General features: G+C 35.3%; 2 protein-coding genes across 4 annotated transcripts in view; one reads left to right on the forward strand and one right to left on the reverse strand.

Moving 5' to 3' along the window:
- The window catches only part of LOC141632607 (protein FAR-RED IMPAIRED RESPONSE 1-like), a 74,643-nt gene that overhangs the window by 52,857 nt on the left and 4,462 nt on the right, over window positions 1–17,324 (reverse strand). The gene's annotated exons all lie outside the window — the stretch shown is intronic.
- Window positions 1–17,324, forward strand: part of LOC141632608 (uncharacterized) — a 141,266-nt gene that overhangs the window by 20,637 nt on the left and 103,305 nt on the right. Inside the window, exons 3-4 of one of the 3 annotated variants that reach the window (XM_074445139.1) lie at window positions 2,754–2,855; window positions 3,014–8,983. The exons of 1 other annotated variant lie outside the window; for it this stretch is intronic. In XM_074445139.1, coding sequence (XP_074301240.1) covers window positions 5,898–6,464 — 567 coding nt within the window. In that variant the 5' untranslated portion in view covers window positions 2,754–2,855; window positions 3,014–5,897 and the 3' untranslated portion in view covers window positions 6,465–8,983. Of the gene's footprint in view, window positions 1–2,753; window positions 2,856–3,013; window positions 8,984–17,324 lie in introns of those variants that run through there. One more of the 3 variants, XR_012537805.1, reaches the window with a different exon arrangement.

A 17,324-nucleotide genomic window follows, 5' to 3' on the forward strand; every position in this document is an offset into this window, starting at 1 on the left:
AACTCCGGCAAGAAAACATTCCAATTGAATGAAGCTCACAAAATCAACCTATCAATCGAATCGAGGCACCAAAGGCTCAACGCGACGACGCCTCACCTCAATCCGAGTCATACATGGTCGTCGTCGCCTCGATGGGCGACAAGGAGGAGGCGACAACGGTTATGCAAGGGTTTGGTGATGGATAACGGCGAAGAGAATGAAAGGACTGAGACAATATAACATTAACTAACTTCGACCGAAGCAGATTATGTCACCGGCGAGGCGGGGTGGCCCTGTGCTCCGATGAGGTGGTTGACGACGGGCGAGGGTTAGTTTGATGAAGCATGAGAAGTTATTATAAAATGATACAAGGATAAGTGAGATAAAAGGCAAGGGTTGGGTTTGTTTTGTGCAGTTACACGTGAATTGTCTAGTAATATTTTATTGTTATTAGTATGTTCTCACCGTTCTCACCGAATGATCGTTCTCACCGGATCCTATATATATATATATATATATATATATATATATATATATATATATATATATATATATATATATATATATATATATATATATATACTTCCTCCATTCAACTCCACTCTATCTATTTCACTTTTTGACACTATTCACAATTGTGTATTCAATTTCGATTTTCTCTCGATACGTAAGTGGAAATATATTCATGTGGGATCTTGTTTGATTCGTCTTTACGAATACATTAAAATATCTAACTTTTATAATTTTTGCAAATACGTAGCTAACGATATTTAGTGCGTAAAACACGCGTTGTAAAACGTGAAAAAGAAAAGTGAGATACAGTTGAATGGAGGAAGTATATATATATATATATATATATATATATATATATATATATATATATATATATATATATATATATATATATATATATCACATGAGTCCATCCTATCTTTTTGAGACCGTGATTCCATGATACAATATCACACATTATATTAAACAATATCACAGCTTATACACAAAAAAAAAAAAAAATCGTGATATTATTTTGTAATATAATATCACCTGTTATGCTACACAATATCACAACTTACAGTATCACACGTTATACTAAACAATATCACAGTTGAAAAAAAAGTTTTTGAAAAAAAAAATTCGGAAAAAAGTTATGATATTGTTTTGTAGTACAATATCACAGCTTACAAAAAAAAAAAACTTTTTCGGAAAAAAAAATTTTGAAAAACAAAAATTGAAAAAAAAAAATTGAAAAAAAAAATTTTTGAAAAAAAAAAATTCGTGATACTGTTTTATATAGTGCGTGATATTGTTTTATGGACTCATGGATTCAAATATATACGTGGATTCACCGAATCTTATATATATATATATATATATATATATATATATATATATATTTGGGATCCAGTGAGAACCACCAACATAATGAGAACCTTGAGAACTCTACTTTACGAAATTTTTTTTAAAAAAAATGACATATTTGGATTCGACAAAGAATGTTAGGACTATAAAACATATTTCTTGGTCCAAAAATTATTATACTATTGAGTGAAATCGAGGTGAAATATGTTTTATTAATTTTCATGCACTTACTACTCATTTTCATGTATCTAACAATTTTCATGTACATAGAACTCGTTTTCATGCATCTAGATCCCGTTATTTTCATGCACCTAGTAATCACTTTGATGCATGTAACAATTTTCATGCACCTTGTATTCATTTTCGTGCATCTATAGCCGTTTTAGTATACCTAATTGTATTTTTGTACATTAAGTTTATATTTTCTTAAAAAATAAATAAATCTTGTCTAGTTATACTACATAAATCTTGTATTTTGCACATTAAGTTTATATTTTCACCGGATCTTGACCCTATATATATATATATATATATATATATATATATATATATATATATATATATATTTATATATATATATATATATATATATTTATATATTTATATATTCTCAAGGTTCTCATTATATATAATAATTAACGGCCTCACCGGATCCAGACCGTATATAGAATTAGGATCACATGAGTCCACCCTATCTTTTTGAGTCCATGAGTCCATGATACAATATCACACATTATATTAAACAATATCACAGCTTATACTCAAAAAAAAAAAAAAAATCGTGATATTGTTTTGTAATATAATATCACCCGTTATGTTACACAATATCACAGCTTACAGTATCACACGTTATACTAAACAATATCATAGCTGAAAAAAAAGTTTTTGAAAAAAAAAATTCGGGAAAAAAAGTCATGATATTGTTTTGTAGTACAATATCACACGTTATAGTAAACAATATCACAGCTTACAAAAAAATAAAAATTGGAAAAAAATATTTTGAAAAAAAAAAAATCGAAAAAAAAAATTTGAAAAAAAAAAATCGAAAAAAAAAAATTTCGTGATATTGTGTTGTAAGTGCGTGATATTGTTTTATGGACTCATGGACTCAAATATATAGGTGGACTCACCGAATCTTGCCTATATATACGGTCCGGATCCGGTGAGGCCGTTAATTATGACGAGGCGGCCGGACTCACCAAATTGATACATGTTGGGGCGGACTGTTGATTAGCGCGCTTCCTAGCTGGGCTAAAAAAAAATTGACCCAATGACTTTATACAAAACACACGCCCAACTCATACAAACAATGGTCTTTCTTCATCATCAAAACACGATCTTTCTTCATCATCAAGCTACACGATTTTTCCCAAATCAATCTCCATAACCTAATCAATTGGAGTGATTGTTCGTAGATTGCAGCGATTTTCCGATCAATTGCAGCGATTTTCCGACCAATTTGATCAATTCCCGCGATTTTTTGATCAATTTGATCAATTGCAGCGATTTTCCAGAAGGTAATTTAATAATTTTGATGAAGATTTAATATATTGATGATATAAAGTTTGAATTTGTTGAAGTTGAGCGATTTTTTAAATAAAATGTTCGAATGTGATCAAGATTGCGTGATTTTGCTTACCTAACGATTTCATACAACTTTTTGACGATTTTGCAGCTCGTTTAGATCAAAAATTGCTATGGAGATTGTAGATATTACAATTCAAGCTGATATAGTCGTGTTGAAACAGGTATTGTATAATCTCATGTTAAAAAAATATTTTGTACTATTGTTTTAATTTGTGAATCTTGAAAGTGATTTTGTGGATCCTAAAGTTTGTTTTGTGAATCCAAGATAGTAAGTGGTTAAAATCATCTTTTTAGCTCTATTCCTGATTCTGTTAATCTCAAGTCTTATTTTGTGAATGTCAGACATTATTGTGTTAATCGTATAGCTTGATTTGTGAACTTAGCCGCTAATATTCTGAAATTTTGGTCAAGTGACATGATTATTATTTTTTTTTTGGGAAAATGTAAGTTATCATTAAGAATAGAATCCAAACATACAATTAGAAGGCATAGTTATTAACTAACTTCCTTCATTACCTTACAAATTACTCATCCAAGTCTTAGTTGTACTATCCTTACAATTTTCCAGAAACTTTCTAATTCGAAATCTAATATCTTTCTGAAGAACCCTCAGCAGCTGCTCAGGTCGTATCATCTGGCAGTCCATCCTAGCAAAATTCCGAGCATGCCATATATGGTATATCAAACCAGCTATGACACACCCCATAACCTTCTTCCTGCATAAAGAACGATACCTCTTCCTGCACCACCAGAGAATGCAGTCCTCCTCAGGTATCACATCCTTACACCATGTAGAAACCAACTGACAACATTTCCTGCTATACTCACATTTAAAAAAAATATGAGCATGAGATTCAGCCAGTGCAGCACAAAGATAGCAGCTGTTTACAGTGATAATCTGCATCCTCTCCAGACGATCTTGAGTTAACAATTTCCCATGTCCAGCAACCCAACAGATAAACCCATGTTTGGGAGTCATCCAGGAATTGAGTGCCCACTGGTACCAATCACTTTTAACACCCTCAGGTCTCAGCCAAACATAGCCAGACCTAATACTTTATTGTCCACTGTTCTGTCTTAACAACTCCTTAAAAATATTTTTGATTTGACAAATTTTCCGCCAAGCCCAGCTGGAATTGGTAGTAGGTTCATAATCAATCCATGGCTTATCTTTAATGTACACAAAATGCACCCACTTAACCCACAGATGGTCAGCCTTAACATGATTATTTTAGATAGAGAACAAACTAAATTAAAATAACAAGCTTATGAAAATAAATTAAAATAACAGGCAAAATTTGTTTTAGATAGAGAACAAACTAAATCTTAGAGCTTGATTTGTGAACTTAAGAACAAACTCGCCAAACAACATTCTAAAAGCAAGAATTTGTTCAGTTAATCAAGCAACCCTATTTGTTCGAGGCAATGCACATAGAGCAATATTGATATAGCTATAGGTGCAACATTCATCTGCATCAGCGAGTGATCTTCCTGCGTGTTTAAATGCATATGGGACTCTTCTACATACTGGAGTGGAGTTAAAATAATTTGAATCAAGCATGGATGCTACCCACAGAAAGGGCCCCTAAACTCGGGAATATGTAGCCAGCCATTCAGATCTGGTACGCCCAAATTGCTCGAACTTCTCCTGCAACTTAAAAGCCTATTTGCAGCTAGCGTCATCTGAGCCAAATTGAATTAGTACTACTCCCATAAAATGAGAGGTCTGCCTGCATATAACAGGCACCAAAGACTCTATCTCATAACCTTGGCTCGTTAAACAATCCGCCAATTTAGAGAGGTCGCGACAAACATACAGCCCTTGATCCATATTACCTGGAACATTCGCCAAAACACAAGTATATGGGAATACAAATAAATGAGACATTGTGTGCAATAGGGATTTTTGAAACGTTTTACAAAAGAAAGGTTACTTGGATATTCTATTATGTTTCAGAAATTAGAAATTTATAGGCCTGGTATTTGGCACAACTGTCAACATTGCCTGTAAGCATTACCCATATATTAATTTTTTTGATTGAATGCTTGCTGATTGTTCAATGTCCTAGATATTAACTTTTATTGGGAATGGAAGTGAACTCATAATCTTCACCAAAAATCATTATTAAAAGTGAACTAATAATCTGAACCAAAAAATCTTTTTATTTATTTGAACTAATAATCTGAACTAATAATCCTGATACTTTATTTAGTGAATCTCAGACTTTATTTAGTGAATCTTGGGCCTTGTTTTGTGAATATCTGTTGTTAAACTTTTGAATTGGCTTTAACCTGTGACTCAATCATTTTGTCCAGGACTAGAAGGTTACGGATGAAATTTATTTATTTCTTTTTGTGTGAAGAAGAGACCCTACTTTGTGAAACTAGAAGGTTATTTTGTGAAACTTGGACCTCAATGACATGATTATTTTAGATAGAGAACAAAATAAATTAAAATAACAAGTTTACGAGCTAAATTAAAATAACAAGCAACAACTCCTGATGAATATCGACACTTAATAACTAGTACTCCCTCCTATTCTACATAATCTTCCTCCTTTTCTTATTCATCTATTCACAATACCTTCCCCCTTTCCTTATTTAACCAACCTTTTTCATGTTAAATGACCATATTGTCCTTGTTACTTTTCTAACATTACAACCCAACCCACCCTTAACCCATCCCATTAAAACACTAACCCAGCCCACTAATCACCCACTCCACTAATCTAACCCAGCCCAATCCTATTAACCCTAACAACTCCCGCCTTATATGTCCCATCTCACCAGAAAACCCTAACTCCCTCTCTCTCTTCCGCCATTCTTTTCTTTCTTTATCTCTCTTCCGCCGTTCTTCCTTCTTCTAATCTTCATCTTCCAACCTTCGTCTTCATCTAATAATCAAACATCTCTCCAGTAATTAATCTAAACATCATCAGTCTCTCAATTTTCTTCATTTAAAATCAAAAGCAATGATAAAATTTGAAAAATTTTCTGGTACTGACCTGCCTAAGATGGAGAAGAGGTTTGAAGAGGCTGATCTGGGTGAGTTTGAGATGACGGATGACGATGTTGATGTTGGATCATTTGATGTTGTTGCATGTGATGTTGATCATGTCCCTGTGGATGAGGAGAGCGAGAAGAGAAAGGTGGTTAAGTTGATGAAAGAAGATGATGAGAGGAAGGCAAAAAGGTGGATAACCAGGCGTCATAATCCAGAGAATAGAAGAGTGTTTATGGAGGAATTATGTAAATACTGGAGTGAGTTTGAAATTTTATTGGAGTTTGAGGTTGAGGAGAGTGAAAGGGAGAAGAGATCTGGTGTTGGTGCTTCGTCTGATGGTGCATGTGTTCCTGATGTTGCATGTTCGTCTGATGTTGCATGTGTTCCTGATGCTGCATGTTCTTCTGATCTTGTCTCTAATTCAGATGATGAATTAGATCCGGTGACCATAAGACGGGGCCCAGTGATTACAAGATGGTTTTTGGGGGAACTTTCCAAATATTGGCCTGGTTTTGGTGCCACAGAGGAAGATTAATCTTAAGGGAGGTTGATTTCTTGTCCTATTCTTCTTTTTTTTGTCTTTTTTATGGACTAGTGATGATAACCTGTGGTGTTTATTTGGATTTCTGGTTCATCTAATTGAATTGCCCAATGATCTGTTATGTTGAGGGCATTTGATAGCCTTCAAAGTTGTTGTTCATGCACTATGCCACCACCATTTGTAGTGAAGAGGCTGTGTATGGACAATAATTTTGAGAGTAATGTTCCCTAATGCTGATTTCACTGAGTTGCTCATGTTTTTTGTTAATATCCTTCATACGCCAAAGACTGAATATTACAAAAGTAGTGCAAAGTTCAAAATGGAAAGCTAATACAGACTCTAGTTGTTGTTTTTCTTTTGTCTTCTGCATTGTTTGATCTTGTTGCTCATGCCTTTATCTGCGAAAATTTAGAGTCATAAGCTACACAGTCTTTGATATGCTGAAAGTGTCCAAAATATTCATACTGTCATCTACATGTCCTATCTGCATCTTCATTTTCCTGCAGCTTAATCTAGATTAAACGCAGTAATGTTACCAACAGGGGATAAGTCCCCTGTTGGGTCATTACTTCCATACACTTGTTCAGTAACGGTACCAATAGGTTCAATGTCCCCTGTTGGGTCATTACTGGAGCCACTAGTACTTGCAATATTCTCTGCAGCATTCTCTGTTAATATGCTAAGTGAATTCACCAATTCACTTATAGTACTTGCATCACCAACATTGTGAACATATTGTATGCATTCTTTCACTAAATCAATATTTGCATTAAGGTAATCAGGCAGTAAAACAGCTGCTGCTAGTTTAGACTTGTGCATATGTGGCACAGGATAATCAATGCCACCTTTTTTTTATCATTATTTCAAGCATACATGCCTGCAATGTTATCCACACATAGTTGAGTTTAAGAACATCTTGTTCTTCATATGCAGTGACTGTGTTATGGATTAGTTCATCCAACTTGATTGCTTTTTTTTTTTGTTGGAGAGATTGGATTGACCTAAAAAAACCCAAATCCAAGACATTCAAGTCTGGTGAATTGGGTGTTTGATAAGCCAATTCAATTTTCCAGCCATCTGCTGTTGCTGCTTTCCTGAATTCAGGATCATCATTTGTAAAATGTGGTCTAGCATTGTCTTGTTGGATGATTATATGTTTACTCAAATTAGGAGGCCATTTAGCCTTTATTGCTGGCAGCACACAGTTTATAACCATATCCCTAGTTACTTGCTTGTTTATAGACTCTATGCATTTGGTTTCTAATGTTCCTGCTTCTCTATTTTTTGAGTTTCTTTTTGCTGGTACTTGGCTAACAAACGGCCAAATACCTATCTTTCCATCGAAAATAACATCACCATTTGACCCATACTTGGGTCTTGCCACAGCACACATGAACATTACTTTCTCAATGAAACTCTTAGACTGCACACATCTATGAGGTTCAGTTTCACCCTTACTCAAATAAAACCTTGTAGAAACTTTTGTTTTTGAAAACCATTTCTCATCCATGTGAATGATATTTCTTTGATCTTTGAAAACCACTCGTTTAGTTGTTTCATGATAGTCTAAATGTGCTAGACTGAAAAGTAATCTAGCAAGTTTGTTTTTTTCATTCAAACCTGGTTTGATTGCATTTGAATGTGATTTGATCTGCTTTGATGTCACCCATCTTGATATTGTTGACTGACTTACCCCCAAGTTTTCGGCAAGTGAGTGTTGGGTGGTCCTTTTGAGTAGCTCAATAGACACCACCTTTGCAGTATCTAACACGACCCTCCCAATTTTCTTGCTTCCTTTCTTTTTGCTGTTGACATTCACTGGTATGCATCGTCTCCTTTGTGCCTGTGCTACATTCCACAGGTAAGTTATTGTCTTCCTGCAAACTGAATACCTTGATGCCAGTGACAACATTATCCCATAGTTTGGTTTTCCATTATGGCTGTTTTCTAAAATTGTTTCAAAGATTTTGGATCTTTCTAAGTTGGTGAGATTCTTCATTGAATGAAGTTTTTTTTAAAGGTGTTTTCTGTGAAAGGTGTTTCTTGGACACTTGCTTATAAATGAACCCTAGTAAATACCCCATCTATTTATAGGATAATGAACTTTGCACACTTTTGAAATTTTGGTTTAGGCGCAATATTGAAACCTGTTTGTATTTTGGCTCCATATTTGAATTTTGGTGCCAATTTTCAGACTTGGTGAAGAGGATATCTAACATTTGACTGACAATTTTGGTTAACTTAGTTTATGGGACAACTCAAGTGGCCAATGAAGATAAGATGAAGGAAATCAATGGTTAATCTGAAGTCCATAGCTGTTATTTTTGTTCCTCATTTCAGTATACGGTTTCTGTAATTTTGACTCGAGTTCGTATAATTGTAGAGTTTAATGTAATTTTATTAAAAGTTTGTGTAATTTTATTATGTACTGTAATTTAATTAGAATTTAGAATGTGTAATATTTTTAACTCAACGTAATTTTAATTTTACGCGAAACCGTCTCGAATCATTTCTGAGTTGCAGCTGTGTGTTTATGAAAAGGGAGGGAAACGAAATTGCAGTGTAAAAAAAGGAGGGAGTCATTAACATTTTAATTATGCATTACCACTATAAATCATAACACCCTCTCACCTATCTCATACCCCCACTTTATTACTCTTCCTTATTTAAATCCCCTCCTTATTTCTTGTGTCTCCCTTGAATAGGGAGGATTATGGAGAATAGGAGGGAGTATATACAACCTGGGTAAGATTAAAACTGAACTAATAATCTGAACCAAAAAGTGAACTTGTGAATCTCAATCCTTGTGTTTGTGAATCCTAGAGCTTGTTTTGTGAACCCTTTAAGAATGACCTATTTTGCTCTTTTTCTTTATTTGTGATTCTCAGACCTTGTTTTGTGAATCTTAAGGCTTAATTTGTGTAACTCGAAGATAATATTCTGAGACTTGATTTGTGAATCCCCTATTCTTCTCTCTTCCTTCATTTGTGAATCTCAAACCTTATTTAGTGAATCTTAGGCCTTATTTTGTGAATTTTATAGCTTCTTTTGTGGACTTGGTAACTATTGTTAAACTGTTGTTAAATGTTTGAATTGTTGTTAACCCGTGACATGATTAGTGAATGTGAGATGTGTTGGAGTTAGTGTCCTCCACAATAGTGCGTTTACATCATAAATCTCATTAAAGGAATATCATCAGGATATTTATTTTATGATCCTCGTCAGTTGATTAACGTAAATTAATAACGGTTGACTGACTAGAGTTTGACGTTATTGTCGTGTGACGACGGTGATCAACTGACCCCATTTGGTCACACCTAAAGGAACAAACCCCAATTGACAACTAATTAATTGTATGAGATACAATTTATTTAGTCCCTTGATTTATTGACTAAAAGGTTAGTCGATCTTTTAGAGAGATTTCGAGTTGCGAACTCGAGGCACGACAGTTATTATTTAATTATGCGATAATTGAATAATAAATTTTATGAGACGGGTTTTAGTTAATTAATTGTTAATTCACTAAAATTGTACTAATTGATTAATGTGATTAATATTAGTACATAAATAATATGTGTAGCGGTACACGTATATTTACGGAGTGTTTTGGACAAAATTGATCAGGAAGCATTTAAACATAAATCGATGTTTAAATAAAATTTACACGTATTTGTGCGACAAATATAAGAACCAATATGGACCCGCAAATGGGTCATAGAAATCGTGTAAATGGGATTGTGTGTTACTTTAGAATTCCACTTACACATTTTCACTTCCCATAATGCTTTTGTTATTTTCAAAACTATGCTCCATTGGGCATATTAAAATAAGACAAAGAAAACACTCCACTCAACCTCACTCTAACCGGCCACCCTCCCCCCTATAGACCAACAATTGTTCTTTTTCTCACTAGCTCACTTGAATATTTTGCATGTGAAGAAAAAGACTTGGTTTATCTCTCTAAAACTAGTAGAAATCATTTACTACGTAGTTAGTAATCTAAAATAAATACTAAGTATATTAGTATTATTTACATATTATCAAGGGTAATATTTAATAAATATCTAGTTAGTATTTGTTAGATTATTGGGTGTTTTGTTCTTGGGTGCTTCTTGAAGGAGACTTTCTCTTTGGAGGTTTGTACTAGGAGGATCGTCCATCTTTAAGTAGCACAAGAACAATCTAGATAGGTGATCTAGATTGTGCCCATATTTACCATCAAATAAATGTAAGGAAATTTGTATTTCCTTAATCTTTTATTAATATGCTTTTATATTTGCATGCATGTTACATAGATCACTAAAATAACATATTATAAGATAATTTGTTTTCACTAGAGAGTTTAATATGGATCTATGATCTTTCATGTGGTATCAAAGTTAGGCTTGTACATGTTGATTTTGAGCATATTAAACAAATTATGAGATAATTTGAAAAATTCAAAAATTGTGTTAGAAGAGATTTTAGCACGAAATTTTTTGGGCATGCATACCTACTGATCTCAAAAGGTTTGTGGTAAAATTTAGTGACTTGTTAAGTTATTTTGCCATTTTTAAGTTTTTTTTGTAGAAAACCGAGTCAAAATGCCGTATTTTGGTTAAGAGTTAACTAAAAATAGTTAAATGTTTATTCGGCTTACGAAATTTTTATATTATTTCATATATATTTTCTACAGATTGCATGTAAAATTTCGAAGGTTGGTTTGAAGTTTAGCATGTTTATTGATTTTATGAGATAAAAGTCGATAAAAGTGAAATAAATTAATCATAATTTTGAAACGGATTATTCTGCCCTTGATAAATTTATGTACATGCAATAATATGTTTTAAAAGTTAAAACTGAAATTTAAAATGTGATTTCACCTTGTTTTGATGTTTATTGGTTTGAGTGGTTAAACACCGATAAATATCAATCTTTTTCTTCATAAAATTTATCCAAAATTTTTGGGGCATTGTTATGTCTTTTTGGTGTTCTTGGGAGTGTTCCATAATACTCAAAATTTTTAGTTTCAATTTTTGGTGATATTTTCAATTATTTTGGATTTATTACTTAAAAGTTATAATTTTACCGATTAAATTAGCAAATAACACCAAATCAAACTAATTATTCATCATCAAATTAGTGAGGACTAATTTTTGAGGTTTAAAACAGTTTGGACAATTATTTTGGACTTAAATGAGATTTAAGTGTTAATTATTGATTTTTAACAAGTTAAAAATCGATTAAATCCACAAATCGAGCAAGATACCAACGATTGTTAGATAAGGCAATTTTGGCATCATTTTACAGCATTTTTAAGCATATTTATTTATGTTGAATGAATGATTGTCATTTATTTAAAGTATTTATTTTGTTGTACCTAGTATGTCCTAGTTATTTTTTAATCGTTATTACCCGAAATGAATGGGAATAACGATTTGTTTGTAATTTAAATACGATCTCGTATCGTCGGTTTGTAATTAATTAATAGTTTTAATTTATTTTATTAATTAATGTATAATAGGAATAGCTATGTAATTTAATTGTAATAGTTATTTTTACCGGCGTTTCCAAAAGACGGATTTACATCGAGACGGAGTCTATTTTTGGAAAGGTGTTCCAAATCCCACAAGGAGAAGCCCCTTTGGAAGATGTTCCTATGAAGAGGCAAGGGACCAAGGAGTTGGTTTCCGATATGTAATAGTCTATTTATTTTTAACTAGGAGGCCATACTAGGATTATTCATATGCTTGCTTGCTTTTATTTTTCCGCGCATGCCAAAATCGCCATTCACATGCATTTTATTTTCGCGGTTGTCAATTCACGTCATTTGCATTCGCCGACTTAGTTCACTTATAGGGAATTTATGACTAAATTGACAAGATCTCTCACATAACTAAAATGGAGATTAGCCTTACCAATTAGTAACACCTATGAATCCCTTGTTCATTAGAGCCACGCTCGCCCAAGCGGGGTGTTTTCTTTTTACCTCGGGTAAGTATGGTGATAAAAGGTTATCACGCGCCAAACTTGGTTGGACTCAACGGGATATAAGACGGTCTTGTGTTCCGGGGCTAGTAGATGAATTTAAGGAAATTTGTCGACCAAGAGTTCTAGAGGTAGAATTAGTCAAACGTTGACTTACCGAATTTACACGATTATGGGACGTTTCGCCCAAGCGATGTTTATTTTTGTTTAAAAGCGGGTCTTGGAATCATTTATATAATTTAGTGGGAGATCGTTATATAAATGTTAAAACTTGTTAAACATGTTTCACAAGTAAATTTTAAAAAACAATGAATGTTAATATTTCCTTATTTTGTTGTAGCATTTTAATTTGCAACGGCAACTTCATCAACTCCATCGACTACTCCACTAGGCAAAGATTCATGGCTAAGGTCTGTAATGGAAAAATGTACCTTAAAAGATGACGGTAGTAACTTTCTTGAATGGGAATGCAACATCAAAAGTGTCGCGTTGTCCGACAACGTAGTTGCTTACTTGACCGATGCCCCTCCCATCAGGCCCGGTCCAAGGGCTTCATCGGTGGTGCGGACCGCCTATGTTTACTACATGAGGATGTCCAATTATATCAAAAATGTGTTGATATGGTCGATGTCCCCAAGTCTCAAGCTTTCATGCATTTCTTTGAATGCGTACGAGATAGTCACTCGTATGACTACTATATTTTCACAAACACCCAAAGTCTGCCAATACGAAGCGGCGGCATGCTTCTTTGAAGCAAATCTTGAGAGGGGCCAAAAGGTTGGTCCCCATGTACTCAAAATGGTCGAATATGTTGACATCCTAAAGCGTCTAGGGTGTAACATTCCTAAGACTCTTGTGGTGGATCGCATCCTCCACTCACTTCCCACCAAGTTTGCCCACTTTAGAGTAAACTATAACATTAAAGGCATGGATAAGAGTTATCATAAAATTCATGCACTCCTCACCCAAGCGGAGAGGGATATGGAAGCTAGTGGGAGTGACAAAGGGGATGTTCTAACTATGAAGTTAAAGAACATGTCCCTTGGAGTTAAGAAGGGAAAGGGGAAAGAGAAGTCCCAATTCAAGAAATCATCAAAGAAACAAGACAAGGGAAAGGTGAAAGCCGTTGAGAATGGCAAACCCAAGGCAAAGAATGTCAAACTCTCCGAGGCCGAATGTTTCCATTGTAATGGGAAGGGGCATTATAGGAGGAGTTGCCCCAAATACTTGGAGGACCTCAAGGAAGGGTGTGTGACACCTATTGGTATGATTTCCTCTCTCTATGTGATAGACGTTAATTATACTTGCACTTCCACTTGGGTATTAGATACCGGATGTGTCTCTCACCTTTGTAATCATTTGTAGGGTTTAAGGGACGTGCGAGCACTAGCAAAAGGTGATGTGGATCTCCACATGGGCAATGGAGCTAGAGTAGCGGCCGTTTCCGTGGGGACCTATGTGCTCACTTTAGCTAGTGGTTTAGAGTTGTTTTTAAATAAGTGTTATTTTGTACCAACTTTAACCAAGAACATCATCTCCATTTCCGCGTTAGACGCGGAAGGCTTTTGTTTTATGATTAAGGGTCACATAAACGAAAGACGCATTAAGAGACTTGCTTTATCAAAAGTGCTCAAACCATTTGATTTCGAATCTCATGGTATATGCGAGTCTTGTCTTTTAGGCAAGATGACTTGTGCACCTTTTGCGGGAAAAGGGACACGAGCTAGTGAGGTTCTGGCTCTCATACATACGGATGTGTGTGGACCTTTAACCATCACCGCTAGAGGAGGTTTTCACTACTTCATTACTTTTACTGATGACTTGAGTAGATATGGGTATATCTACTTGATGAAGAATAAAAGTGAAGCTTATGACAAGTTCAAAGAGTTTCAGAAAGAAGTAGAGAACCAATTGGATAAAAAGATTAAGACCCTACGATCCGATCGTGGTGGTGAATACCTAAATTCTGAATTTGATTCACACCTAAAAGATTGTGGTATAGTATCACAATGGACTCCTCCTGGCACACCACAATTAAATGGTGTGGCCGAAAGGAGAAACCGAACCTTACTAGACATGGACAGGGAAAGTCCCTTATTTGTCATTCATGCGAATTTGGGGTTGCGAAGCATAGACAAATGTCTTTTTGAAGGTTATCCAAAGGAAACATATGGCTATTACTTCTACAATAAAAACGAGAACAAAGTTTTTGTGGCTAGTGATGCTGTCTTCCTAGAAAAAGAGTTTATTTCTAGAAGTCCGAGTGGGAGAAAATTTGAACTTGACGAAGTTCGAGAGTCACAAACCGAGAATGAGGTAGAGGAGAACGTGGAGGATAACGTTCCCTCCTCCTCTGCAACGGTGATCGTTCCTAGAAAGTCAAGTAGGATTTCTAATTCACCTGACCGCTACCTTGGTAACATCGAAGAGGATGGTGTTTTGTTAGTTTTGGAAAGTTACAAACCCACTACCTACAAATCGGCCATGTCTAGTCCCGACTCCTCGCTTTGGCTAGAAGCCATGTGGTCCGAAATAGATTCCATGTACGAGAACCAAGTATTGGACTTGGTGGATTTACCTGAGGGAGTGCGACCCCTTCAGTGTAAATGGATATATAAAATTAAGCTCGACGTGGATAAACATATAGATGTTTACAAAGCTAGATTGGTGGCAAAAGGTTTCACCCAAGTTCATGGTCTACACTATGACAAAACCTTCGCTCCAGTCGCTATGCTTCGATCCATTAGGATTATCTTAGCGGTTTCTGCATTTCATGATTATGAGATTTGGCAAATGGATGTCAAAACCGCCTTCTTGAATGGGATTCTAGAAGAGGAAGTGTATATGATACAACGTGAAGGTTTTGTGGATACATCTAACCCTAAGAAGGTGTGTAAGCTCAAGAAGTCCATCTATGGTCTTAAGCAAGCATCTCGGAGTTGGAATCATCGCTTTGATCATGTTATTAAACAATATGGTTTCACTAGAAGTGTTGAAGAACCGTGTTTATACATGAAGTTTAGTGGGAGTAAGGTTGCATTCCTTGTCCTATATGTGGATGACATATTGCTCATCGGGAATGATATTCCATCGCTCAATTCCGTTAAGGAGTGGCTAGGGAATCACTTCCAGATGAAGGACTTCGGAGAGGCACAACGAATCTTGGGTAACCGGATCTATAGAGATATGTCCAAAAGGTTACTAGGATTGAGTCAAGAAGCTTATATTGACAAAGTTCTTGACCGGTTCAATATGAAAGACTTTAAAAGAGGATTTCTACCTATGGGCCAAGGGATTACTTTGAGCAAGTCACAGTCTCTCTCTACCCCTAAGGAGATTGAACACATGAAGATCGTCCCTTATACTTCCGCTGTTGGGTCTATCATGTATGCTATGATTTGCACTCGTCCCGACGTTGCGTATGCCTTGAACATGACAAGTCGTTATCAAACCAAGCCTGGTGAGAGTCATTGGATAGCCGTAAAGAACATCCTTAAGTACTTGATAAGGACTAAGGATTCATTCTTAGTGTTTGGAGGAGAAACTAAGTTGCGTGTAAGAGGCTATGTGTTTATGCTAAATGGAGGAGCTGTTTGCTGGAAGAGCTTCAAGCAAAGCGTTACAACGGATTCTACAACAGAGGCTGAGTACCTAGCAACGTCTGAGGCTGCAAAGGAAGCTGTTTGGATAAAGCAATTCATGGAGGGACTAGGACTAGTCCATTCCGCCAAAGATCCGATCACTCTATATTGTGATAACAGTGGGGCTATTTTTCAAGCCAAAGAGCCGAAGTCTAGTAATAAATCTAGACACGTTGAAAGGAAATACCATGTAATTAGAGATTATGCGGAAAGGAAGGAAATAGACATTTTTAAGGTTGGGACATACGATAATATTGCTGATCCTTTAACCAAGACTTTATCAAAGGCTAAGCGTGATGGTCATGTCATCGCAATGGGATTGAGACGAATACCATATTTTCTTTAGATTATGGATATGTAATAATTAGATATTGTATCACTTTTTATATATATATGATAATCACATTCATTGTTTAAGCATTCTTTTATGAATTCTTTTATTTGGTGTGACTAAATTTATAATACCTTGTTTATCTAAATAAGTTGTGGAGACAATTTTGAACACTATTCAAGTGAATAAGATGAACATTGTATTTGTCCCTAGTCACTTAATGAGGCGACGTCTCGGAGTGACTAGATTGTAAGTCGATTGATGGTTGTTCAACACCATGAGGTCATACGTGATGACTAGTCGATTACATAGGCAGAGTGTGTGACATTTTGCCGGATAGTGACCATTTATAGAGTCCCTTAATTCTATTATAGACGCCTGGTCGTGATAGGGATCTCTAAGATGTTCCTATGAGTCGATTCTCTTGACTGGAGACTATTATCTAAGTTAGTGCAGTTTCCGAGTGACTTTGGTTTTTGTCCTAGGTCGTACCGTGAAAGGAGGCCAAAGGGCATTTCTGAGTCATGATGATCTGTATTGTGCGAAGATAGATAGGGCATACATGAATTGTCCACCCACGTTGGGTTTTCATATATCTCAAGGCCACTCGAGGAGTTGTGACTATAAATGCGTGGCCACGCTCGGAAGTAATCCATGGTAGATTTTTCTGGTCTTGTAGTCATACTCCCGATCGAGAAAACCACTCGCGATATGTTCATGTGAAAGTGCGACCTGAAAGACACCTTGCATTGAGTGGGAGATTTAAATGGACAAGAGAATTGGTAGCGCACACCTTGTGTCGGACAAGTGGGAGATTGTTGGAGTTAGTGTCCTCCACAATAGTGCGTTTACATCATAAATTTTATTAAAGGAATATCATCAGGATATTTATTTTATGATCCTCGTTAGTTGATT

The sequence above is a fragment of the Silene latifolia genome, chromosome Y (genome assembly GCF_048544455.1).
Source record: "Silene latifolia isolate original U9 population chromosome Y, ASM4854445v1, whole genome shotgun sequence".
NCBI lineage: Eukaryota > Viridiplantae > Streptophyta > Magnoliopsida > Caryophyllales > Caryophyllaceae > Silene > Silene latifolia.